General features: G+C 49.5%; 1 protein-coding gene across 3 annotated transcripts in view; it reads right to left on the bottom strand.

Moving 5' to 3' along the window:
• Nucleotides 1-26,849, bottom strand: part of LOC147635467 (putative thimet oligopeptidase) — a 113,231-nt gene that overhangs the window by 62,879 nt on the left and 23,503 nt on the right. For all 3 annotated transcript variants that reach the window (XM_086802758.1, XM_086802756.1, XM_086802757.1), the window contains 4 exons: nt 17,014-17,104; nt 1,254-1,433; nt 1,033-1,113; nt 285-365 (listed from right to left, as the gene is read on the bottom strand). In XM_086802758.1, the coding sequence (XP_086658884.1) occupies nt 285-365; nt 1,033-1,113; nt 1,254-1,433; nt 17,014-17,103 (432 nt within the window). In that variant the 5' untranslated portion in view covers nt 17,104. The remainder of the gene's footprint in view (nt 1-284; nt 366-1,032; nt 1,114-1,253; nt 1,434-17,013; nt 17,105-26,849) is intronic.

Below are 26,849 nucleotides of genomic sequence, written 5' to 3'. Positions count from 1 at the left end.
CACTTAGTATCTCTAATGTGCAGGCTATAACTTCATGCATCGCTCTTGGAAGAAATAAAGTTTGTGAAGGTTTGCTTCCTGCTATTTGAGTGGAGGAGCATTGCAAAACTACATATAGTATTTATGATGTGTTGGGACATGGTGTAAACTAAGGAGCACAAGAACTATTTGTTTGCTGAGCTGTCATTGTTGAATTATATGTATCTAGATTTTATTCTAGGTTCAGCAATGAGTCATGCATGGTACAAGGATTAAACCACATGTAGCAATGCAATCAGCTTTACCACTTTCTCTAGAATAGGGATGTTCTCCTTCATACACCTTTGATAGCGAGCAGCGGCAACAGCTGATCTAGTTGACCTTACCTGCACAACCGATGTGCATTTCCATCACACATCAAGCAACAATTCATATCCAAAACATCTGCACAGTGCCAATGAGGTGATAGCTCAAGTGGTGAAGGTGTTTGCCTAGGACCAAGAGGTCCTGGGTTCAAAACCCCCCTTGGTGCTTCCTCGGTGGCATCGCCTATGGGTGGATACATAAGCGCCTACGGGCGGCCACCTATGGGTGGTGAAAATTGGTAACTACGGGAGGATCTTGGGCCAAAGGCCACTTGAAAAAAAATAACATCTGCATAGTTATTGCAAACTCAACTCTAAGATGGGTACATGTCCCCAAAAGACGCATCTGCATCTTCTAAAAGGGAGGATGCATGCGACTTTTGAGCTACTATTGGCCCCTCTAACCTATAATCATAAAATATGGCCTTGCAATAATCTTAGGGCAATTACAGATACGGTAAGCATGGGCACTAGAACTCTTGGATGGATGGCAAACATTGCCTGCAGATTGTCAGATCTCTGACAGCATTTTGATGGGTGGGTGGACGTATCTGTAAAGACTTTTAGGTGGGCATTTGATGAGGCACTTTATTGGTCCCAGCAGTCAAGGCCACCGTTTAAAAAAGAAAACGACTCAACTTTATGGTGACTTTTTCAAAAACAAACTCAATCAAAAAGCAGATGCTACCTTGCATTGTTCCATGATTGGAAAGTAGTGGAATGGCTTGAGCGTAACCTTCAATTTACCAGCCTCACCTGCATCCAAACTCTGCCTTCAGAGGATCTACAGTTAGATAAGCACAAAAACAGAACTGTGTTGCTCTATCATTAACATCTAAGATCTCTGCATGGCTGAGTTAATCTCTAATGTGCTGAAAGCATCATAGCATAAGCACTCAAAGCTTTGACCTTGATAAAATCCGGATGCATCCCAGCTAGCTCCTCAGCAGCAAAACACAGGGTACTGTCATCCTCGTTTGCGTTGTTTTGGAACACACAGCAAAGCTCTCCTATTCTTGCCTTCAGCCTCTCCGCTTCCTCTCTGATTTCTGACCTTAGACTCAAGCCTTGCCTTTCGTAATCTCTTACCTGATCAGCATAGGAGAAACTTATATCTTTACAAAAATCATCCATTACCTTTGTTCTCGAAAGAAAAATAACATAGGATTGGGTTTACTGAAGGTCAAGAAGACTTCAGCGCTCCATACAAAACCATTAACACACATGCCATTTTTTCCATGGAGTAAAATTGTACCACAATCAAAGTCACAAGCCAAGGATGGGCCATCAAACCTTCTTCCCTCCATAGACTGCTTCAGCTAAACAAGAGTAGAAATAACCCATTGCACCAACACACAAGGATTGATGCGCAGAAGGGAGACCGGGACTCTGCCCTAATGCTTCACATAATTAGGTCACCCTTATCTTGCTTGTCCCCAGAAATCAATGCCCTGCTGCAGTGTCCCGGTCCACCTCTATCTCTAAGGTGCAACCGACACAGAGTTCACAAGTAATTCACAAAACATAAAGATTGCTGATGACTTCCACCAGGGATCAACGTTCAGATTACTAGATGGATTGAATGAACTTATCGAGAGCTAAAATCCCTGATGATTGCTTCTTGGCAATGCCTAAGCCTAAAGCGATCCCAAAGCTAGTGAAGAAACCATTTTTTCTTTTTGGACGACATCCTGCACTTTAAACGGGATGCCACTTGCTTCATTGCACATGCCAAAATTTTCGAACTGAAACTCCACAGCTTGAATCATTGTCACTTTATGCAAAAGATAGACCCCATCTCAGGGAGACCTATGCTCTGATACCAAATTTAAAGTCATTTGCACACTGGGTTGCATGATGGAGAAAGGGGGGCTGTTGTGCTTCTGTAATATAGAGAAAAAGGAGGCTGGAGCTTCTTTTGCAGAGCTAGACCCTCTCAAATGGCAAGAATGCAGCTGGTTGGCTGGTCCACCCTGCCCAACAGCACTCAAATTAATCAGGCATTTTTCTTACCAGCCAGTGCTTGGAAAACTGTCAACCCCAGCAATGTAAACATGCCTGCTGTTGCTTTCCACCACTGCTGTGCGGTCCACCTGCTAAACAGTAAGCCTAACATGCCCTAGTATGCAACAAATCCTCCTTGGCCGTTGTGAAGTTGGGTGCACAAGTACTCAGAAGAGAGAGAGAGAGAGAGAAAAGAAAGAAAGATATATTAAGTGTCTACTAAAGACCCAATGGGCTTAGTGACCAAAGTGATACAATAATGTCCATGGCATATCTCATCATGGAACGTCCCCCCTTTGTGCTGCCTTCCGCCCCCACTCCGTTGGATCCCTTCCTGCCCTGGCCAACTCACCCTTCCTCCATCACAGGGCACTCATCCCTTGCCGGGTGGCAGGTTTCCTAGTCACACTTTGCTTCTCCGGGCTCACCAAGGAGTACCTTCCGATTTTTCCACGGCTCGGGCAGTACCCTTGGGCAGGTGATAACAGTCCCAACCCTCAATGGTTTTCGTTGTCACCCCAGCTGCAGGCCTTCTGACGCTTCATATTGTCGTGCACACGCCCCCCCACGGGAGGTGGCCATCCCTTGCTTGGATCGCTGCTGCTTCTCTCCACGTGTATTTTTCCCTTCTTGATCAGTGCTTCATACACCGGAAGATGGGCCACACTGCCAGAGCCTGTCCATGATGCTGACCATCCCCTTCCTACCAGGCAGCTGTAGTTCCCCCAGCACAGGAGCCCCGGCTGATCTTCGCCAATGACAACCGCCCCACCAGCAGGGAGCTCCCCAGAGGACCATGTCTGGCAGCAGGACTAGCAAGGATGCACACCATCACCACACCACACCCAACCCCCCCCCTCCCCCCCGCCCCGCGGCCCAAAAAACAGATGGAGGACACCCCCTGGCAACCAGCCAGCACCTAGCATCAGAGGCAGCCGCATCGCGAGCACCAGCGCCAGCGGTGGCACCACCGCTGTCAGCCAGAGGGGCCCAGAGCACGAGGCACGCCGAGCCGCCTACCCGGGGGAAGGGGGGGTGTGTGAGCCGCAGCCCGTGGAAACGGTTCCTACTGATACAGTTATGAGCCTTTTTACTCTTGGATCCTGCTGATGATCTTTCTCGGACCCCCCTGCTCCACCAGACTTCCTCAGATTTAGTTCTCCCCTAGACCCACCCCAGGTCCACCTTCCTGAGGAAGTCGTGCCACAAGCCCCACTGCCTGACACTCTTCCTCAGCAACAGCTTCCCACTGAGGCTCCCCTTGTTTCTTCTCACTCTCCATCTCTGTCCCTGCCACCACATCCACCCCCACTGCCTCTGGTGACCTCATAGCCTCAGACCCGATCTAAACCTCTGCTCCACCCAGACCCAGGGGCCTCCTCTTCAGCTCCAACCCTTTCATGCTTCCCAGAAGACTGTCACACACTGGCGTTCCTTCCAAAGCTTCTCCAAACTTGTGGAGACACAGATCTACTCTGCACCAATAAGAGAGTTTGTTTCCTCAGGAGGCTTCTCCCTCATGATGGTCCAGAGTGCATCCACCTTCTAGGAGACGAGAGCATCGCTTTGCGTCCATTGTGTACTGTACCACTCGCCGCCGATACCATCGGATGTGGGAGCATGTCAGCATTCATGGTGCCATGAATGGAGCAAGTGCAAAGAGAGAGATGGAGGTTCAAGCCATGATGAGTTGGTGCACAGAGATAGAGAGATAGAGAAAGAAAGAAAGAAAGAAAGAAAGAAAGATTTTATTAACGTCTTCCAAAAGACCGAACTCGGCCTATGAGACAAATCAGTGTACCTGTGTGGGGTATCCTCTGTCATCCCAACAAAATGAAAAAGTACTGAACTAAAAAGCTGAATCTGGGTGTGCAATAAGTACAATGAGTGGGGGAGGGGATGGAGCTCTACTACTAGGAGAATGCAAAGCTATATGCATGGAGTATACAATCATGATATGCAACCTAGCTAGCTCCATCCTGTACCATACTGCGGGTATAAAATGGTATACATCAACGAAGGGGGTGTCCACAGCTCCCTGAAGAACATGCCTGGGTCTGCTCTGAAGCGAGCCAGTCGCTCCGCACCCTCTCTGTGAAACTGAGCTGTGATCTCTGTCATCTCTCTCTGGTATAGGCGTGGTGTCCGAATTTCGAAAGCCAGGTGTCCTCTGTCTCCTGCGGGCTCTAAGTGTCTCTGCTCTCTGGAGAGTAATTCCCTGCTAGTGTAGGGGCTGGGAGTGGGATGGATCTCTGAAAAAATGTAGTGATCTATCTGTGTCTGTCGTCCCCCCTCTAGAGCTGTCTGAGCCTGTAACAATATCTCTCTGTGACGTTGTCTGTCTAGAATGAATCTCCCCATTATGCGCTGGTCTGCTGCCTCAAAGATTTGGCGTAGGGAATGTGGCTCTCTGAATAAAATGGGATATCTCTCTCTAATGGTTGTATATGCTCTGCATCTGCATACATAATGCTCCTTACTCTCCACCTCCTCTCTGCACAATCTGCATACCCTCTCCTCTCGGGGGATCTGTGCTGCTCTGCCAGTCTCGATCTCCAATCGATGTGATGAGACTCTAAGCTGACCAATAGCTACTCGGGAGCCGTGTGGTAAAAAGCCCTCCATGTATCTAAGCCTCTCTATAAATCCATCATCAGTGATACTCATGAAGTGATCTCTGTAGTATAGCATCTTCGGTGGAAGAGGCTGTGTAGGCTATATCCATGTCTCTCGTGTATAGAGCTGCCATAGGTCCTATCTCAATACTCTGTTTCTCTCACTATGAGAGAGACGGATATGTGGTGCATCCCTGTCATACTGGAATGGTGGTAGATGATCCATGTCTAGATGCTGTGAGAACCAATGTGTGACCTGTGCATACCATGATCCTCTGTCTCCTACCTCAGCCAGCTGTCTAGATGCCTCAAAAGCTCTGTATGACAATCTGTCCTGTGGCATCTCTCTAAATCTGTCTAGCAAGCATATAGTCTGGAATATGGCCTCTACCATCATAGGAGGCGCAGCAAACTCTGCTTGGATAATGTCATGAGGTACTGATGGTTTGTTGCGTATCATGCATGCCATCATGAGGACCTGTGGTCTCTCTATCTGTGTCCACCAATGGGTAGCAAGGCCTGGCGCGCCCATACCGCTGCTCCATACATCAGTGCCGGTGTGACTAATGTGTCAAATAGCCACCCCTTCGTCCGGGGCTCCTGAAATGTGCCTAGTGGCACTGTCTCTCTAGCATAGCCAATGCTGCATATCCCCGTGTCAATCTAGCTCTGGGTGCTGAACCCATGGTGAAGCGCGTGGCTGCTGCAGAGAAGGTAATCCCTAGGTACACGTATGATGTCACCACCTCCACCTGGCGTCCTACGAGAGTGAATGTCAGCTGACTCCTGCCCTGTCTCGATGTATGAAAGACCATAACCTTGGTTTTCCCAAGGTTCACAGTAAGACCCCTCTGTGTGATGGCCAAGCATAAATGTAACCTTTTTCTATATACATAATACATATATTGAAAATAATATATCCCTCTCTGATAGCAATGTGACATAGCGGAAGCCTACATGCCTCAATGTGACATCAAGTGCAACCACATCACCAAGCATTGCACGTCTCACACCTTCACATCACAATATGTAAAGTTTCCATACCCGTGCAGGCCCCACAGCTTCACATCACAATATGCAAAGTTTCTATACCCAGTCTAGTAGTCGTGCCTTCACTAGTAGCCACACAACCCAACCTTCATTGCGTGAGGACCAACCTCCACCCCAGGGGCATCATACTTGCACCACAAGGGCATTATCGCGGTTTTCAAGGGCATTGTCATAAGGGTGTCCAATTTCAAGCAAGGTAAACGCAAGCAGTTAAGAAGCATCAAGAAGGTCAGGCATGCATTAGGTGAATGGTCCTCAAAGGCGTACATTAGTGGCTTCCCAAGAACAAGAGGAGCAGCCTCAATCAGGTGCCTCACTGCCTTGATCAAACTTAGTCATCAATTATAACTGCGTGCTTTCAGGGACAAGGGTATGCATGCAAGGGGACAACATTGGAACAAAAATATAACAAAGTTGCTAGGGAAGAAATATAACAAAGTTGGAATCACAGAGCAATCAAGGGATGATGAACAACCATCCAAAGTCAAAGACAGAAAAAGTTGGATTCCGTCATCAAGCTCAGCAAGAGGGGATGTCACGTGCACACATGCAATGCCATGATTAATCCTACAATTAGCCCCATCTCGCATCAATATTAGGTGCATTTAACACATGGAAGTTAGGTCCTCAAAGGAGTACCTCAGTGGCTTCCCAGAATAGGAACAGCAACCTCAGTTAGGTGCCTTGATCAACCTCAATCATCAATCATAAGTCAGCGCATTCAAGGACAAGGGTATGCAGACAAAGGGGACAACATTGGAGCACGATGCACATGTTCGATGCTCATGAAGCAAAATTAGAGGCATGATAGGAGATTCAGTTGAGTTGCCAAGGAAGAAGTATGACCAGCAAGTTGGAATCCCAAAGCAATCAAGGGATGATGACAATCATCCAAAATCAAAGACAGAAAAAGTTGGATTCCCGTCATCAAGCTCAGCAGGAGGGGATGTCACGTGCACAAGGCAGTGCCATGGCTAATCCCACATCTAAATCCCTCATTAGGTAACTTTAGGTGCATTTAGGGCATGTAGCATCCAGTCGGCAGCATTTAAGCACAGTCAACAACATCTCATGATCAGTCGGTAGCAGTTATATGACCACACGTGTAAAGCGATAACATTTTATTTGACATTTTACTCAGTCATGAAATTAAATACAGGTCGACAGCAATAGAAGGTGGTCGACCACGGCAAATCATCATATATACAGAAGTAGTATCTTTTGCATCATTTCATCTATCTCCCTCTTGGAGTTAGATCACTAATGATTATGATATCATGCAATCCACCAATGGGAATTTCTTTTTTCTTGGTAGGTCATGCATATCTTGGTTGAGTAAAAAACAGTTGCCACATCTACCTACGAGGCTGAGTACACGGCAACCTTCATTGCTACGGTAGATTGTGTATGGCTGGGGAGATTATTGGTTGATCTTCATGAATCTCAATAGACACCCACTACTATTCTCATTGATAGCCAGAGTGCTATGGCCGTGGCATGAAATCTTGTATTTCATGCACATACCAAGCACGTTGAGATCCATTATCATTATGTCAAAGAGAGAGAGAACATGCAGGGGAGATCAGTTTATCTTACTGCCCTACACAAAATAATGTTGCAGATCTATTTACAAAGGCTTTGCCTAAAGAGAAGTTTGAAGCTTTCCGAAAAGCTTTAGACCTGCTCTCATATCGAGAGTGATTTGCTACCTTGTACAGGTTCACCCTTCCACTACAGGGAAGATTTCAAGGCAAATGCACCACTTATGGTAGTGCTACATGTGAGCAGGACCTAACCAAGGGCATTTTCTCCCATGTGGTTTTTCCCCTTGGAGATCCAATGTGAAAGGACACTCTATCTATTGCTTTGTACTTTCATATTATCATGGATGCGACACGCATGGAAGGTTGACTCTACCACCTCCATTGATTCTCACTCTCAATCTCTCTGTGCGGTGTCCATCTCCATCTCCTTCTCTGTGTGACTCTCTCAGCTGAAACCTTAAATCTCTGTGTGAGCAAAGCTTTCCAACATGTGCACAAAATATAGCACGGCCTAACTATACAAAATAAGCAGGCGGACATAATACAAAATGTTAGCACGTGACTAAATAAATGAAGTAACTCCACATGATACCGCAAACGATAAATATGCGCTATGCACAACCTTGCACCCATATGACGTCCTAGTCGGCTCCGTCATAGTGCTCATCAGCTATTACTCAACCATGCCAACCATGTTAGTTGCACACAATCAATTGGACACCTCACAATCAATCCCAGCATGACAACATATGATAGGCACAAACATAAACACCAATCCCTCCCTCGCGCCCTGTCCCCCCCCCCCCCCCCCCCCCGCCAGCGCTTATGCGCCCCCCCCTTCTTCTCGCCATCGCGCCCCCCCCCCCCCTTCTCCTCGCTTTCTCTCCCTCTCTCGCGCTGAAGCGCCCCCCCCCCCCCCAGTTCGCCTTCGCGCCCCCTCCCCTCGTCAGCACCCCGTCCCCCCCCCCCCTCCACCAGCCCTCTCTCCCCCCACCGCCTCTCCTTGCGCTGCTCCCGCCCCCCCCCCCCCCCCCCCCCTCTTGCTGTTTCTTCGCCGCCTTCCCCCCCCCCCTTCTTGCTGTTTTTTTCGCCCCTGGGGATCCTTCTTTTTTTTAGCCTCCCGCCTTCCCTCTCCGCCCTTCGCGTGCAGCTCGGTTCTTGCACGTATCGCATTCGCTCCGCCTTCGCCACAGCTTCAGACTCTGATGGAGGCTCCTCCCGCCCCACCTCAGAGGGACTCTTCTGCAGCCCCCTCGACCGCCCCTGAGGATACCCCCATCAGGCTTTCTCTTTTGCCAGAAGAGGAAGCGAGCCTCGCCGCAGAGGTGGAACGCCTCCAGGCACATTCCACCATCTGCCGTATAGTCGGCACTCGCCCCAGCAGAGGGGAGATCCGGGATCTTCTTCAGGCCCGCCTTCTTGCAGATGTGGGCAAGATCCTGGACGTACAGCTATTGGGCCGTGGACATTACCAAATCGAGTTCGAGGCCGCCCAGAGTGTTGCCAAGGTCCTTGCCATGAGTCCCCTTGACATCAGGGGTGATCGGGCTTTCTTCAGACCTTGGCAACATGGATTTGACCCAGCAGAGCGGAGCAAGGAGAGCGCCTTTTTCATGTTACAGTTTGCTTCCCTGGACTCCGCCGGGAGTATCTTCCGCTCCTCCCCAGGCTCGGAGCATTGGTGGGCTCGGTACTAGAGACTGGCCCCTCAGCTGCTTCAGTGGTGGCCAGAGCAACTGGGCTACCTTCGGTCAGAGTGTTGGTGTCTGACATCTCCTCCCTTCCTAAGGTCATTCAGCTACCTAGAATAGGGGGGGGATGGATAGATCAGAGAGAGGAGTTCTCGAGGCTCCCGAATCAGTGCTTCATTTGCAGGCAGGTCGGCCTGCCCTCGCAGGAGACCCCGACCCTCACCACAGCAGCAGGCTACTGATGGCCCGCCCACAGATTCGGCTCGGCAGGCTGCCTCCGGGACACCTGCTCAAGCCACAGAGGCCTCGGACTGGCAGCCTGGACAGGGGCGTCGCCGAGGGAGACAGCCACAGCAGCACGCCCAGAGACCGCTGCAGCAGCAGCCACAGTCTCAGCCTCACTGGGTTCCCGTGAGGAACAGCTTTTCTCCCCTCCAGGAGGAGACCCCCGCGGCGACGACTGAGGACCAGGAGATGCCAGCACCCCCCCCTCCACCCCCCCCACCCCCGTCCCCTCCCACCGCCTCGCTTCCACCATCGCCTCCTCCCGCCTCCGCTCCGGTTTCGGCAGCGGCTCCCTCTCCACCCCCCTCGCCTCCCCCTCCTCCCCCTCTGCCCGCATCACCTTCCCCGGAGGCCCTGGCAGTTCCCTGGCGTTCACCTGCAGTCCGGAGAGCGCTGAGCACTGACCTCGCTCGAGCATCACAGAGGAGACCTATGCCGATTAGGGCTTCACGGATTTCATCTATCCGCAGTCGGCTGAGCCGCCTTGGCATTAGACAGCGCTCGGAGGCTTTTGATTATACCTTCACACGGCTTTTTGGAGCAGAGGGCCCCCATGAGCCAGCACCCATCCGAGTTCATGTAGTGATACCTCCGGCCCGCGGGGAGGAGGCACTAGACTCAGCGGTGGCCTTCTCGTTCCCTCTATGTGGCCCTTGCGACCGGGAGTGGACTCTAGAGCTCGCTCTCAGCACTTTGAAGACTCAGGCAGTTGAGTTTTCTCATCACATGAGCGATCTGGAGGTGACAGATGTGATAGGCCGACTTTGGGAGTTGGCTCATTTTTTCTTGGATCCCGGGAGTGTGGATACCTCAGGGATTTGGCATTTGGTCGTTCGCATAGTGGCAGACTTAGCACGCGACCCTGGATATGTGTGTATACACGAGGTTGCTTTGTCAGAGCGGGAGGCAGTCGCCATGGGCCACAGCCACTGGCGCCTGATCCGGGATTCTTCCAGCACACCGGGTGGGCAGATTCGCAGCCGCTCGGATGGGGACTACTCTCCATCCAAGCCGCTTGCGAAGGCCCACCGTACGGCTGAGACAGCATCCACCTCAGCAGGGCAACCATGAGGATCATCTCATGGAATGTACAGGGCCTTGGCGGAGCACATTTTATACGCTATCATGGTTGCTTGAGGCAGGAGCTTCAGAGATGCCTGGTTGGTGGCAGCATTGATATTTTGATGATGCAGGAGCACCACTTGGGTGAGAGCAGGATCCGGAGATATGGTTCGGTGATGCCTGGTAGATAGGACACTTTTTGGTCTGCAGGGTTTGGTCCTTAGGGTGGACAGGGAGGAGTATGCAAGGTCATTGCAGATGTATGGCAGCAGGCCATTGCAGATCGAGGGATCATTGTGCCTGGTAGAGCACAGTATGTCATTCTGAGGATGCATGATGAGCTATTGGGCGTGCTCAACGTCTATGTGCCCAATCATGCTAGTGCCAGAGCAGAGTTCTGGACCCAGGTTACGGATGCATTGCCAGAGGCCGCACATTGGTGTGTCGGGGGAGACTTCAACATGCTTGAGGACCCGGCAGATAGGGTGGGAGGCAGTCATGTTACAGTGCACGGCACGGAGCTTGCAGCTTGGGACCGGTTTTGCATGTCACTGAGGATCACTGATGCATGGCAGCATGGGGCTTTCTCCCGGTCTCAGGACAGTCTTAGTTTCTCTCGGTCGGATCACCGGCAGGGAGGGACTAATCTATCACGGATTGATCGCTTTTATGTGGGCGACTGGTTAGGGGAGCGAGGGGGCTCCGTCGGCATTCTCGCTGGCACCTCATTTTCAGATCATGCGCCAGTTATCTTGACATTGGAGGAGAGGACACGTGAGCCCAGCTTGCAGTTGAGGATCCCAGAGAGGGTACTTACAGATCCCAGTCTCGCTGAGGACATTGAGAGGATCTGGCATGATAGTCAGTGCTCTGACCAGGACGCAACGGGCTAGTGTGCCCAGGGACTCATTGATCTTAGCTCTTTTCTGCACGCTGCAGCTTTGACACGGCTGGGAGAGATTCCCGAGCGGGAGCATCGGCTGAGACGCAGCCTTGCTTCGCTACAGCGCCTTCAGGAGCAGCAGCCTGCATGTGAGTGGGTGGCGTCCCAGCTGAGCCAGGCACGCCAGGAGGTTCGAGAGGTAGAGGAGCAGAGACATGAGTTTTACTATCGTCGTCAGGCCTCTCAGTGGACGCAGCTTGGTGATACGAGTGACTAGAGAGTTTTTTGAGATCACTGGGCCCCGTCATGCGCGAGCAGGAGTCCGCCAGCTTGGTAGACCGGATGGATCGGTAGCTACTGAGCTCGGGGAGATCAGAGCCATTGCCACTGCATTCTATAGAGACCTGCTTTCAGCGGAGCCAGCCACTGAGGATCGAGATATTTGCAGACAGACTGTGTGGGCCCATGTGCAGAGGAGGGTCACAGACCGTATGCGTACAGTTCTAGGTGCGCCTCTGTCAAAGATTGAGCTTGCCGAGGCCTTGAGGGTCCTGCCACGACATAGTTGCCCAGGGGAGGACGGATTGACGCCGGCCTTTTTTATGCGCTATTGGGACCTTTTGGGGCCAGGCCTCCGCAGGGACTTTCAGCATGTTTTGGACACTGGGGTGATGCCGCAGAGCTTTTCAGAGGGCTTGATCTATCTTATCCCCAAGGGGGAGGGAGTATCAGATGATATTCGGCATTGGAGGCCTATTACGATCCTCAATACTGTCTACAAGGTCTTAGCAAAGGCCTTGACTTTGAGGATCCAGCCGTTCCTGGGGGAGTTGATTCATGCTACTCAGACAGGATTTGTCAAGGAGCGCAGTATCCTTGACAACATCTTTACTTTCTGGGAGGCGACGGCCCGAGCTAGATTTCTTGGCGAGGACTTGGTCGTGATGCTTCTCGATTTTGAGAAGGCATACGATAGAGTTGATTGGGGTTTCTTAGAGGGCACTATGCTTCGCCTGGGCTTTGAGCCAGGATGGATCAGAGGGGTGGCGGCTCTGTATTCCACAGCTCGCAGCCAGGTGTTGATTGCAGGAGGACGGGGGCCGAGTTTTGAGCTGACCAGATCAGTCCATCAGGGGTGTCCCCTCGCCCCTTTTCTTTTTCTCTTCTTTGCGGAGGCTATGAGCATGTATTTGACGGCAGAGGAGGTTGGTTTGAGAGGACTTCAGCTCCCAGTCCGGGGGGAGGACCTGCTTGATGCTGAGTTTGCAGACGACACGGGCTTATTTTTGCATGGCCAAGAGGCCAATCTTCTTCGGGCAGAGCAGTCGCTCCAGGTTTTTAGTGCAGCTTCGGGAGCATTGATCAATTGGCGCAAGACAGTGGCCTTTTGGATCAGTAGTGCTCCCACTCCGGCATGGAGCCCGGACCCCGGTTTTAGATGGATTCCTCCAGGCACAGCAGTGCGGTATTTGGGATGCCAGATTGGCCTAGATTTGTCACCTGAGCAGCAGATTGCCCCGCTTCTTCTGAGCATTCGGAAGAAGCTTTTGTATTGGAGTACAGCTCGACTATCATTGGCTGGGAGGGTGGTGGTGGCAAATCAGGTGCTGTTAGCGACCATGTGGTACATTACGTCTTGCTGGATCTTCTCGAGCTCTTGCATCAGCCAGGTACAGAGGCTGATCATGAACTTTCTGTGGTCTGGGCAGGACGGTCAGCCAGCTCGGGCAAAGGTTGCATGGACAGTTATTACACTTCCACTGGCTCAAGGAGGTTTGGGCATTATAGATCCAGTCAATCAGAGTAGAGCTTTATTGGGGAAGCTTATCTTTCGGGGGTTGCTTCCAGTCGCTGAGCCTTGGAAAGAGCTCCTCTTGCAGCGGCTCCAGGCTCGGGCGCCCCCAGCAGGGGGCACTTGGGCACCAGAGATTCGCTGGATCTTTATAGAGATGAGGAGGACAGGCCTCAGTAGAGGATGGGAGGACAGATTTGCTTTGAGTATCCTGAGAGCTTGGGAGCTGCTGAGACCGGGGCTCTCTCAGCGACCTCCTTCTTGTGTTGAGGAGCGGGCCAGACAGCCGCTCATCTGGAGCCCAACGGTTCGCACAGAGCAGGGTCATATGCTGGGTTCTCGGCCTCGGCTAGCCTGGGGGCCTTTAGCGGCAGGCCCAGCTCGTAGTTTTGGAGACTGGCAGGCCTTCTGCAATCTACCAGCGGAGATCCAGGTGGAGAGGCTGAGTCACTTCAGAGGGGGGTTGATTATGAGGGATGATATTCAGGAGGCACTCACAGAGGAGTGGTTCACGCCTCTCGAGCCAGTGGCCCCACGGTGGATGGGAGCCTTTACACAGTTGGAGATCTTGATTGCTGTCAGAGCTTGCACTGAGGATGGCAGTTGCCTCTACTATGAGATTCAGGATGAGGGCAGACTCCAGAGAGTGGAGGTGGAGTCGCCTTTGGTTGCAGAGTGCACCTTTCAGAGGATTCGGGTAGTGGCCGCCGCTTCTCGGAAGTGGCATATTGACCCCGACCCTGCTGATGTGCTCCCGGATTGGCGCATATGGGCATATGCAGCGCGCCCCTTGGCCCGGCTACAGTGGGACCCCGGGGAGTACGGGTGGCATGATCCTTATGCATCCCTTGAGGCCACAGAGATCACCTTTTTCCAGTATACTGTTCGGCTGGGGCGGCATATTTTGACAGCGAGGAGGACGGTCTCTCCAGCCGCAGCGGGGCATTGGCGACTACAGGGACTCTCACAGGAGTTCCTAGAGGATTTTTGGGCTCGGTTCTGGGCTAGTCGACAGGCCCGCAGGATCTCGACTTTTCAATGGCTGGTCGCCCACAGGGGCTCAGCAGTTGGCACTTGGCTTGTTTACAGCGGTCTTCCGGCGGCCTGCGTCCGATGCGGCCACCCTATGGAGACACAGAGACATTGCCTTTGGGATTGCCCTCAGGCGCAGCAGATTTGGCTGCGGATGCTGCGTATTCTGGCCCCCCTCTCTCTAGAGGGTATGTTTACGTGGGGTGCCGCTGCTTGGTCGACTTCGTCAGGGCCTGCTATGGGCTATGAGATGGAGCAGGGCAGTCAGGCCATCAGATTTATTAGGGGCCAGCCTCGCCTGGTTCCGGCACCGGATTTCTCGTCCGCCAGCTGGACACAGGAGAGGGATTTACGATGGGAGCTCCTCAGCAGCCTCACCATCTGGTTCACCTGGAGGGCCCGGTGCTTTACGGCCTTTGAGGGGAGATTGGAGCCACCAGCAGAGACTGTATGGGGGATTTGGCAGGAGTTGATCCACACCCTGCGAGGACAGTACGACCGCATCCGGGGAGACTCGGATGAGGCGATCTTACGGCGCCAGGCCTTTCACACCACTTGGCGCTGTGGCCCTTTCTACACCTTACACACGGGATCCCCCCGTTGGCACTACAGGCCACCTGTTTGGCTCTTCCCCCCCCCCTATTGTATGATTTAGCCTCTCAGTTCTTTGTACTGATGCTTGTATTTTGCAGCACCTAGGGAGAGTCTCCCGGGCTGCCAGGCTGTATTCACTGCTCTGTCTCTCTTATGAGCAGGAGAGATCTTTTGTAGCCCTATGGGCGTTTCTTATATAACTAATGAAAGGATCTTTTCTCGGAAAAAAAAAACATGCAATCACCCATAATACCTCTTACCAATAACACTAGCATGGCCCCAAATGTGCATACACCAATAACACTAGCCCGTTAGTATTTAACATGGAATCACCCATGATACCAACTACCACCATGGTGCAATGGTATTTCAGGCATCCCCAATCTACCATAACAGGACCTATCTAACAGCGAGGGGCCGTCCCAGACTTTGGGCAATTGGCGAGGTTTCTGTCGCCTGCCAAAGCAGACTCAGCAGGCTCACCTTCTTGGCATGAGGGATCTCCACCATGACCCTCGATATCGATGCAGCCATTCCCCTGGACTAGCTCCTTACTGTAGAGGATTCCCCCATGCCCCCTCGATGGCATCCTTCACTCGTACATGTGTGCCACTTGTGGTTTTTGGTTTCTCTTTAGTGTCATCAGCACCTTCAAGGTTGGCCCCCGGGGCCAACTGTTGCCCTCCCACTAGCAGCGTGGCGAAGACCCTCATTCTCCCCCACAAAGGATCGCAGTTGTGGGGCATCGGACAGAAATTGTCCATCAACCCTCCTCTTCTCAAGGTCATAAGCATGGCATCCATCCGACAGTCCCCCCTGCCAAGGGCGACATTACTTTCTTCGATTACACTGCCTGCCTGGGTAGACGAATTTTATTGCAATCCATCAATGGCACCAGACCCAGGGTGTGCCTTCATCCTCAGTCCAGGACTTCTGGGAGCGACTACAGAGATATTCCGACTACAGACGGTGACACATTTTCTTTGGCTACTGGCCCACAGGAGCCTCACAGTTGGCACTTGGCTGGTAATCGTTGGGCGGCCGGCCAATTGCCGCCAATGTGACGCCCCTGAGGAGAGCCAGACACTGCCTTTGGGATCGCCCCAAGGCCCAGAGAGATGGCAGCGCATCCTCTGACTCTTCACATCTCATCTGAGCACCACCCGCACAGTCATGTGGAATGCAGATGCCTGGATACCAAAGGCAGGCCAGGCCCTATTTTATGAGGATGACGGCAGCGGCTTAGCACTGGTTCTCACCCATCTCTGCATTTCCGTGATTACAATGGCCATTGCCCCAGTTCAACCATGGGAGCCCCGGACGGTGGGCACCAGCCAGCGATGGGAGCCCATCAACAGCTTAGCAGCTTGGCACATCTCAAATAACTACCCTATCTGTGGAGACCATCCAAGCCATATGGGTGGATCTCATTCACAACTTGAGAGGGCACTTCAAGCGCTTGACCGGCGAGTCAAAGTGCATTCAGCAGAGGCAAGAGGCGTTCCTTCGCACTTGGACCCCCAGACCCTTCCAATCCAGGAAGGATGGAGGAGTTTCCTGGCATTATAGGCCCCTCTGATGTACCCTCCCTCCGAGAGCGGCCAGCCATGGAGGAAGCTCTCCCTTTCATGTCTTTGTATATATGGTTGCATTTTTGCAGCATTTGTACTCTACCAGTCTCGCAGGCTTTTTCTTTCACTGATGAAACGATCTTCTCTTGGGGGGAAAAGAAAAAGAGATGGGTGCACAAGTATGACTATTGTCCTGTCTGCCTGCTAAATGTCTTGCCTATCTTGCACATGCATTCCCCCTCTTGGCTGCATGTCATCTGCTCTCCTGTCGTGAAATGCCCAAGAATTCTAGGAAACCTTTTGATTGTGATATTATGAACATGGTACTCTTTGTCACACTAGAAGATAGAGAAATCATCACTAAATGACAATCCAATCCTATATACATGATCAAAGTTTTGAGCACATGCAATAAATATGCACATTCACAAATCAAATTTTTGTTACCTATACACTTATTAGGATAACCAGCTGCTCAACCACTCACAGTTTTTTGAGTAGATACTGTTTTTTGAGTAGAAAAGTATCTGACTTAAAAGGTCTTACCAAGCGTTCAAGGTAGCGTTCAGCTTCTGGCTGCAAACTTCTTTTCTTATGACTAAAAGATTTCACCACCCGATATACATCCACTCGCATACTGCAACATCACAATAAAGCACATTAACAGTTGCGGATTGAATTTTGAGCTTTACAAATGGTTCCTAAAATCAGCCTACATTGAAGCACTAAATGAAAAGCACACAACCTGCCCATTGAAAAGGCAATTAATAATATTTAAACATCCAAATATTCGGACATCCCGGCTTTTTATCCCAATCAACCCAAGGGCTTGCTTCTACCTAATCTAACCTCTAGGCTCTAATGATCAATGCATCTTTGTATGCATTGGAAGTCAGGCATGCATAAGTAGGATCTAAGATCCAAGATCATCATTGTAATAAAGCATGTTTGTCCAACCTGGCGGGTACTGTAGTGGAAATCCACCGTAAAGGAGAGAAGTGCATGATCCACCGTTGACTCCGATGGGCCTGGGGCCAATCGCAAAATCCTGGATACTCGGGATGAAGGTTGGCGAGGCTAAAACATAATCCACTGTGCTGGCCCCATGTCTGTGTGGAAAGCAAGTAAAGCCACTGGCAAGTGGATACCTCTCTAGGCCATTTAAAATGGCCGGACCAGGCCAGCCCATGTGCAGTCCCCATCTCCAAGAGGTATCTCCCATACTCAGAACACTCCACCTCATCCTGTGATCTCCGGGTCAAACACATCTCCTCCACATCTATCTCTCTCAACATCTCCTCCGAAGTGTCAAAGGAGGAGGTCTGGTACTGAGCTGTTCGAGCATTAAAGTCCCCAAGTATGATAACATCTCCCTCCCTGGAGAACTCCCATATGTCCTCATCTAGAATCATATATGGAGATTGCCCCTTGGGCGCTGCATAATGAGATGTGCTGGTGGAAAGTAACATATAGCAATGTATAGGGGTCTACCCTCATCTGCCCTCACTCTGACCCACATGTACCTCGCGCTCTCATCACAGCGCATAACATGGATGAGTGGCTGAAGCTCCTCTCTAAAAAGAACTGCAATTCCTCCGGATCCGCGACCACCATGCTTCGAACGGGCCTCCTGTCTACAAGTCGTCTCCCATCTGTATCCCGCCACTCTCGGTAATGTGCTGCCTGGGGCCTGATGTGTCTCCGAGTAGAAGATGATGTCCCTATCTCTGAAGCTGTCCTCAAAGGCCCCCACATCCAGTCTCAATGCTCCGTTGCAGTTCCATACAAAGCCACCACGACAGTATCCAAGAACAACAGTGCCTCCTCCAACAACCCACGTGCGCGCACGAGCGCCCACCGGCACACACACATGCGAGCGTAAGCCCTTGATGTCTTCCAGAGCATTTCCCAAGGAGTCCTTTGAAGCTCTCCGCCGTCACAAGTACGCTTCTGCTTGCGCCACCTTCTACATCAGTCTGCAACTCTGCGCCTCCTCCCAAGAGAGATAAAGGAAAAGCACGTGAGGAAAACTGCTCAGCCCACATGTGCGCTGCTGTCCTGGCACAGTCCGCCTCCTTCCAACCAGCCTGTCTCCTGCAGCCGCCGACTTGATGCACAAAGGGTGCGCCTGATCGCCTGTGTACTTCAAACTTGTGTGAACCTGCACAACATGCTTCGCCTACTCGCCTGTGTACTGCAGGGCAGACCACCAGCCAGTCTCCTTCCAAAACAGAAACAACGAGGAAGCACCTAGAATAGTGGAGATGACCCCTCCAACAGGCGTTGCTCTCGAATTTTCTTCCAGCCCTCAATACAGTCTGTGCACCTTTGAGAGATTAGTATAAGTCCTTGTATTGGCCCTTAATGTGTGCTTGTTTCTTACGTTTGGTTGTGTATTGGTTAATCCTCTGAGCATCTCGCTCTCGGATTTGACTAGTTGCAATCTTGCGTAAGAGATGCTCACGTGTTGTGCGACATTCCTCGTCGTACCAATCATTCTGGGGTATGGTGCCGGTGGAGGGTCTAGCAGTAGATCGGTTGGTGGATGGAAATGCGGCTATGGCAGAGGTGTGTAAGATTGTGGTGAGCTGAGAGGTGAGGTCGGCTAGTGGGAGATTGGGATCTACATATATTAGATGTCAGTAGAGATGGTGGGAGTAAGTCGAGTCCCCATCATGGTGGAAGTGAATCTGGGTGTAGTGGGAGATGGGTGGTGGTGGTGAGGATGGTCAGGAAAAGTTGAGGCTAAAGGAGAGAGGCATGGTTGGCTCCAAGGGGGCGGGTGGGAATGATGGATGTTACGACCCTGTGTTTTTCTCTGGACAACAAGCAGGTGGGCACGGGCACGGGATGGACAGTGTGAACGGCATTAGTTTGGATATGAAAAGGAAACTCATATGTAGCCAGCCCAAGTGTGAAAGGGACAAAAAGGGATTTTGAGTTTATAACGTTTTATAACCTTTGATGACTTAAAATATTATTATTTATTGGAAATATGCGCTTTTGCTGTTTGCTTTTAGTTTTTCTTTGGAGAAAAGCAGGCGGAATCGCATCTTTGGTTATAAAAAGCGAAGGTTGGCGAAATTCATCAGAAAGTGTCATGTGGGTGTGGCGCATCACCTTGGCGACCGTGGACTGAACCTCTCTGCAACCTGGGAAATTTTCCCATATTTTTATGGATTTTTTCCACATTTTGGGCACCTTTATCTGGCATGTTCCATTTTATGCTCAATTGGCCTGCTTTATGTTGGCCGACTAGGCTCTCTAGGTGCTATATAAGCATGGCCTTTGCCCTCAATTGTATTATCTCATTTTCCATATATTCTGGGATCTTGGCTGCACCTACGGTGTGCCTCGTGTGGCCTACTCGAGCTTTGTAACCACCTTTTGGTGTATATGATCTTCCTTCAGTTCCTATGCATCCTGTATTTGTGAACTTCAGTTCTCTTTCATTGTTTGACACTTCGTCATGGTATCAAAGCAGGTTCAAGACTGAGGATTTGTCATCATTTAGTCCCTTCACGAATCTTGACCAGTGTTTCACACACTGGGCGGAACCAAGGTGTGAACGAGGATTTTCCACATAAGAAAGCTACAACATTTTACTGGCACTTTTTGGACCTGAAAGATGGCCATACAGCATGTGCAGCATGGGATTTTATCCAATAAAGTGACTTATAGGAGGCGCCTAGATGAAACTTGGGCATCAAGGGAGGAAAAGCATAAAAGCTGATACATTTGGACAAGTTCAATTATTTTTGGGCTAAAACTTGGAGTACAAACCAAGGAAAGCATAAAGCTGATATTTTGGGCTAAAACTTGGAGTGCAAACCAAGGAAAGCTAAAAAGTTGATATTTTTGGGCAAGCTCAACTATTTTGGGCAAAAAGGGAAAAGTGCTGCAAATATAGCTACTCAACTCTATTAAAGCAAGGTAGAGGACTGATTTTGGCAACTCGACTTCCTTCATAGCTCCCACATGGCTGGTCGACTTCCTCGAAGGCTCCTCTAGGGCTGGCCGACTGGCTCCAACGATGCTACAGGGCTGGTCGACTTCCTCCAGGGCTCCTCTGGGCTGGCCGACTGGCTCCAACGATGCTACAGGGCTGGTCGACTGCCTCCTTAGAAGCTGACAAGCCTGGCCAACTGCAGTTTTCTCTCTCTTCTCTCCTGAGCGGACGGTACAGCAGCTTATGGCGTTGTTTTCTTGTGCTGGCCGTACAGCAGACAGTTCTCTCTCTCTTCTGGCCTTGTCATGGGCAGATTTGGGCCTGTTTATGGAGCTGATTTTGGGGCTGAATTGAGAGCTCTTCTAGGACTGTTTATGGCTCGGTTTGGGGCTGTTTTGGCTAGAGATTCGGGGCTGTTTTGGGCTCTGTACTGGATTGTTTCATGGGCTGATTATGGAGCTGTTTCTGGGGCTGATTTGAGGTGTTAGCATATATGCTGAGTTATGCCACATATGCTATTAGTAGTGCCACATGTGAACATGGGCTAACCAAGGGCACTTTTCTCCCTTTGGGTTTTTCCCCTTGGATATTAGATGTGAAAGGACACCACACTTATTTTATTGTATTATGATATTGTGGAGTCTGTGCCCTCCTTTGGGCTTACGTGGCAGCCGGTTTTCCGTCGCCGTTGGGTTTCCTCCCGTGGGCATTCTGTCGTCGTCGCAGCTCCGACCGGCAGCCCACCTTTACACACGTCGTCGTCATCCAGAGGTCTTCGCACCCGCGTCGGCCTACACCGTCACCGTGTGACAGGACCATCAGTCGGTTGTCTCTAGCACCTGCTCCCAAGGCCTGTACCTTAGGTGTCTCCAACAACAGCGCCTGAGCCAGCAACAGCACGCTTGTAAGGAGTCTATGAGCAGCACCTGGTCGCCTCCAACAGCAGCTCTCGTCGCCGTCCCCTCCAGCAACACACCATCCCGTCCACCTCCACCGTCTGTGTGTAGATAGGCGAACCAGCCCACAGGCTTCTATGTGTAGAAGCTCCCGCCAGCTGTAGTCCACAGAGCACTCCATCTGCACACAGAAGCTCCTGCTGAGGTACCTGCTGTCTGCACATCCTTTCTGCAGCTCACCTAAGGAGCTCGCTGTTTGCTGCCCTTTAACGTTGCTCTCGTCACACGTCAGCAACCAGCTGCACCATCTTGCCTACAGCAACATCTCAAAATTAGGTAACTGTTTTTTGGTTCAAATCAAGGGGCTTTTGTGAATTTATTGCGTCATTGCAAGATTCAAGTCCAAGCAACAGTGCAGGAGGGCAGCATTAGGGTGCAAGATTCAAGAAAAATTTGGAGGTTTGTCAAAATTTGGGGATTTTTCAGAAATTGCACAATTGCATTTACAAGACACAGAGAAAATTAGGGCTTTTGTAAAATCATTGCTTAATCACAAAATTGAAGCTCATTGGTACACAAATTTATGGGGCTTTTGTCAATTATGTGCAATTGACACATAAATTAGCCCATTGGTGCTCAGAAATTAGGGGATTTTCAGCATTGCAGCCTGAAATTTGGGACAAAACATTTGTACAAGACATTGTGGTTGCCTGGCATTGCACTCCGTTGCATTTTGGATTTTGCCTACAGGTGCTTTTTACAACATATTTGGTTACACGTGTTTGCATATCTCTTGGTGAAGAGATTTGAGCAAATGGCTGGAAATACAACCAACATATTCGGGGTTTTGTCCCAAGAGGACAAACTGGATGGCACTAATTACTCCCTCTGGAGTTTCATGGTCCGAAACCTTCTTGTGGCCAAAGGATTATGGGGTTATGTGTCAGGTGAAGATGTACGCCCTGTTGACATAGCACCCAACACGCCTGGCTGTGGTGCTCAACAAGCAGCAGTACCCACTCCTCCCTCACAAGAGCAGAAAAGATGGGATACTCGAGATGCCAAAGCGATGGCTTTGATTGCTTTGTCAGTAAAGCGATCAATCATACCACATATTCGATCTTGGAGGACCTCACGACGAGCTTGGGATGTACTTGAAACCATGTATCAGGCAAAGAATGAGGCCAGGGTTGCATTTCTCAAGAAAGAGCTTGAGAACTTGGACATGAATGAAGGTGATAGTATGGTTGATCATCTTACGAAGATCCAGGATCAGCTGCTCAACATTTATGAGGTCATTTCCGAAAAGGAGTTGGTTTCCAGAACACTATCATCTTTGCCAGAAACCTACTTGAATTTCCACACATCGCTCGCTCTATCTATGTGGGGTAACCCTAAACCAATCTTGTTTGAAGAGTTGGTTGGTTTGTTGCTACAAGAGGAGAAAAATCGGAAGAATTTCGAGCCTGCATGGTGATGGGGCTTTTGCTACCCAAGACAAGGGCAAGGGAAAAGCCAAACACAGTTTTCAACCAAAGGCTAATTCGGGACAGCCTTCACAAAAGACTAAAAATGATGCAAGCAAGCCCGAAAAGAAGAACAAATGTCACTACTGCAAGAAGCCAGGTCATTACTTGAAAGAGTGCAGAAAGAGGCTTGCAAAGGAGAAGAAAAAGGAAAGCGGCATGGCTGTAGATTCTTCTTCATCACCTGCAAGAAAAGATAATGCATCAATAAATCTTGTGCAGGATGAGTGGACTTTCATCACTTGGAGTTATGATGCATCTTGGGAGCATATGTCTCTTTGTGTCAATGAAACACACAACACATGGTATTTTGACAATTGTGCTTCTAAACACATCACCTCTCGAAGGGATTTGTTTAAGAAGCTTATGGCTACCCCAGAAGGCAAGCAGGTAACATGTGCAAACAATTCTTCTTATCCAGTTCAAGGTGTTGGTGAGGTGATCCTCACAACAGCAGATGGTCCAGACTTATGTCTTTCAGATGTATTGTATGTGCCGAGGATTAAGAAGAACTTGTTGTCCATCTCCTCTTTTACTAAAAGAGGATATACAGTCAACTTTGAGGATGACAGATGGACAGTGAAAGACCGTGAAGGTGGCTATGCATTGGTCACTTCCGGCACATTGTACCATGGGTTATATCAGCTTGATAGGCTTGACAGGAGAGAGCATGATGTTCATGTGGTTACCACTCTTACACCAACCATGCACGAGGCAGAATTGTGGCATGCCAGGTTTGGGCATGTGAATTATGGCAGTTTGATGCTATTGCAAAGGCATAATATTGTACAGGATATGCCTCATGTAGAGCTGCCACCAAAACATGTATGTGAAGGGTGCATATTGGGTAAGATGCACAGAAATGCATTCTCAAAAGATGGATCAACAAGGGCTATTCGGAAATTACAGCTTGTGCACAATGATGTGTGTGGTCCTATGTGGACACCATCTTTTGGAAAGCATCTATACTTTGTAACCTTTATCAATGACTACTCCAAATTTGCATGGGTGTATCCCTTGAAGGCCAAATCTGATGTATTTGCATGTTTTCAGCATTTTGTGGCACAAGTTGAAAATCAAACAGGTTGGAAAGTGTAGACTCTCCGTACATATCGAGGGGGGGAATACATGTCCATTGCTTTCAAAGCATTTATGGCAGAGAAAGGCATAAAGCATCAATGCACAATGCCATATTCTCCTCAGCAACATGGTTTTGCTGAGAGAAAGAACAAGTCTTTGATGGAAATGGCTAGATGCATGGTTAAAGGCAAAGGATTGCCTCAAAAATTCTGGATGGAGGCAATAATGTATGCTGCACATGTGTTGAACACATGCCCTACCAAAGCATTGAAAACCATCACGCCATATGAGGCTTGGCACAAAAGGAAACGTAAAGTTGACCACTTTAGAGTTTTTGGTTGTATAGCATATGCACATGTACCTCAGCATTTGAGAGGTAAGCTTGATGAAAAAGCTACTAAGTGTATATTTGTGGGTTATAGCAGTGGCAGTAAAGGCTACCGTCTCTTTAATCCTTCCACACAAAGGATTTTGGACAGCAGAGATGTTGTATTTGCTGAAAATTCAGACCAGCCATTGGCTGAATTTTTTGGACAGCCACCTTCGGGCCCACATAACATGTTTGAAGGCCAAAGTTGTGCCTCGTTGGTTGCTCCGTACTTTACAGGAGAGCAAACTTTCAGCTGCACTTGGTAGCAAGAGGCTGCAAGACACGGGCCGGTTCACGTAATGCAAGAGAACACGCAGATGTTGCTTGCATGAGTACACTTTGTGATGCAGATGAGCTAGATTCATTTGAAGAGGCTCATGAAGATGAGCATTGGATGCAAGCCATGCAAAATGAGATGGATTCTATCCATAAAAACAGCACTTGGGATTTGGTAGACTTGCCTACTGGCAAGAAGCCCATAGGCACAAAGTGGGTTTACAAGTTAAAAAGAAAGTTTGTGTGTGTGTGTGTGTGTGTGTCTTTGTTTCTCTAAAACCCTAATCCCCAACAGATCCTAATCCCCAACATGAGGCTCTATTTTGGGATAGTTTTAGACAGCTCCTGGAGATGTTTGTATCTTGGCACTGGATAGAAATCTGGGCAAGATTTGTGCTGATGCTTTGTGAAAAATTCGGTGCTGTATGCACCCACACCTTGGTATCTTGTAAAAGCTTCTGTGTGAATAAAGAAGTTCCTACGGGGGGCCGGCCATTCCGGCTCAGTGTGATGTTATTGTATTGTTTATGGTTCTTCCGCTATGTTTTTCCATGCTTTGTCTGGTATTTGAAGTGTTGGTCTATTCTATTGTTCCGGGTCCCCGCTCGTAGTTGTGACAGTGGTACCAGAGCAAAGGCTTTCTCGAAAGCAAGAGGCTTCCTTCCAACAACGAGAAAGGGGAAAAGATCAAACGCGGGAACTACGCTCACCAACATTTTTTCTATCGAGCTTATGGGAAGCTGTCATGAGCATAAGCAATAAGGATTTATGGATTCACAGATTTTATCCTCGGAATATGGAGTCGGTTTTATGTGCTCGTGTTTAACACTTTTTCCATATGGATTATTGTGGATTATAAATCAAGCTTATGAGCAAGCTATATGGAGCTAATCTCAAGATATCTTATGCGTATGCTGAGGATATATTTCTTTTGGCTTCATGACAAACCTGGCGAGAAAAGCTAAGTATACTTTGAGCTTTGTAAAGTTGCTGCTTTTTGAATTTGTTGTAAGTGTTTTTGGACACTTAACCCTTGTATGCCTGTACAAGGAGAATTGTGTGTTGTTTGTTTGCCTTGAATTGTTTCAGGTAAACATTATGGTTGAAAAGCCTGGTTTATATGGTTTTTCTTATGGATATGTCCAAGGACTATGGACTGAATTTTTGGCTCCTTTTGCTTGGATGAAGTATGTTTTTGGCTCCTTTTATTTGGGATGCAATGGCTTTCTGGAATTTATGGATATCTTATGGATCGAGGATTTATCTATGGATTTCTTTTTAACGGCCGAAATGCCTGTAAAACTATTGGCGGCCGAAATGCTTATGGAGAACCAGGATATTTATGCCTATGACTTATTCTCATCTTATCTTCTACACTTAAGCCCACCTCTCCTTCCAGGCCTGTGATCAGGCTACCCCCACGGAGTGCACGTGGTAGAGTGAACTTGAGCCCAAGGTGTGTGGTTGGAGTACCAACACGGAGTGCATGTGGTAGAGTGAACTTGAGCCCATCTCTCCTCCAAAGCGTATGTTCTAAGTACCGACATGGAGTGCATGTGGTAGAGTGGACATGACGCCTTGTGGTTGGGGACTTATGTCTACGCCAAGGGTCATGTGATCTAGATTCACTCGTGGAAGGGAAACCCTAGCGAGCCTCGTGGAAGGGGAAACCCTGGCGAGTATGTTCATTCATGGAAGGGTGGTAACCCTGGTGAGTGAATTCTTTCCGTGAACTCATGAAAGGGCAGTTGCCCTGGTGAGTGAAGCCTCGTGGTGGAAAGTGAAACCCTGGCGAGCATGTTCATTCATGGAAGGGTGATAACCTTGGTGAGTGAATTCTTTTTGTGAACTCATGGAAGGGCAGTTGCCCTGGTGAGTGAAGCCTTGTGGAAGGGGAAACCTTGGTGAGCCTCGTGGAAGAGAAAACCCTGGCAAGCAGGTATAGTTTCATGGAAGGGTTGTTGCCCTGGTGAACCATATGGCTTGGGCATGCGTATGGATCATAGGGGTGGTGCCCTTATGCAGTCCAATGGCATGGCAAGATGTTTTGTGCCTATGTATGCTGCTTCTTTATTTTTGCAGGTACTTAAAGCTACTTCTGGAATTATGGATATTTGAGACACAGTTGGCTCTTGTGCATGTTTCTATTGATTATCTGGCTTATGGAATTATGGATATTTGAGACACAATTGCTCTTGTGCCTATCTCTAGTTATTATCCGGTTTATGACTTTATGGATATTTGGGACAAAGTTGGCTCTTGTGCCTGTGTCTGGTTATTATCTG

This window comes from Cibotium barometz, chromosome 9, assembly GCF_041138505.1.
Source record: "Cibotium barometz isolate CiBa-2024 chromosome 9, ASM4113850v1, whole genome shotgun sequence".
Lineage (NCBI taxonomy): Eukaryota > Viridiplantae > Streptophyta > Polypodiopsida > Cyatheales > Cibotiaceae > Cibotium > Cibotium barometz.
This window is presented reverse-complemented; position numbering and strand designations above follow the sequence as displayed.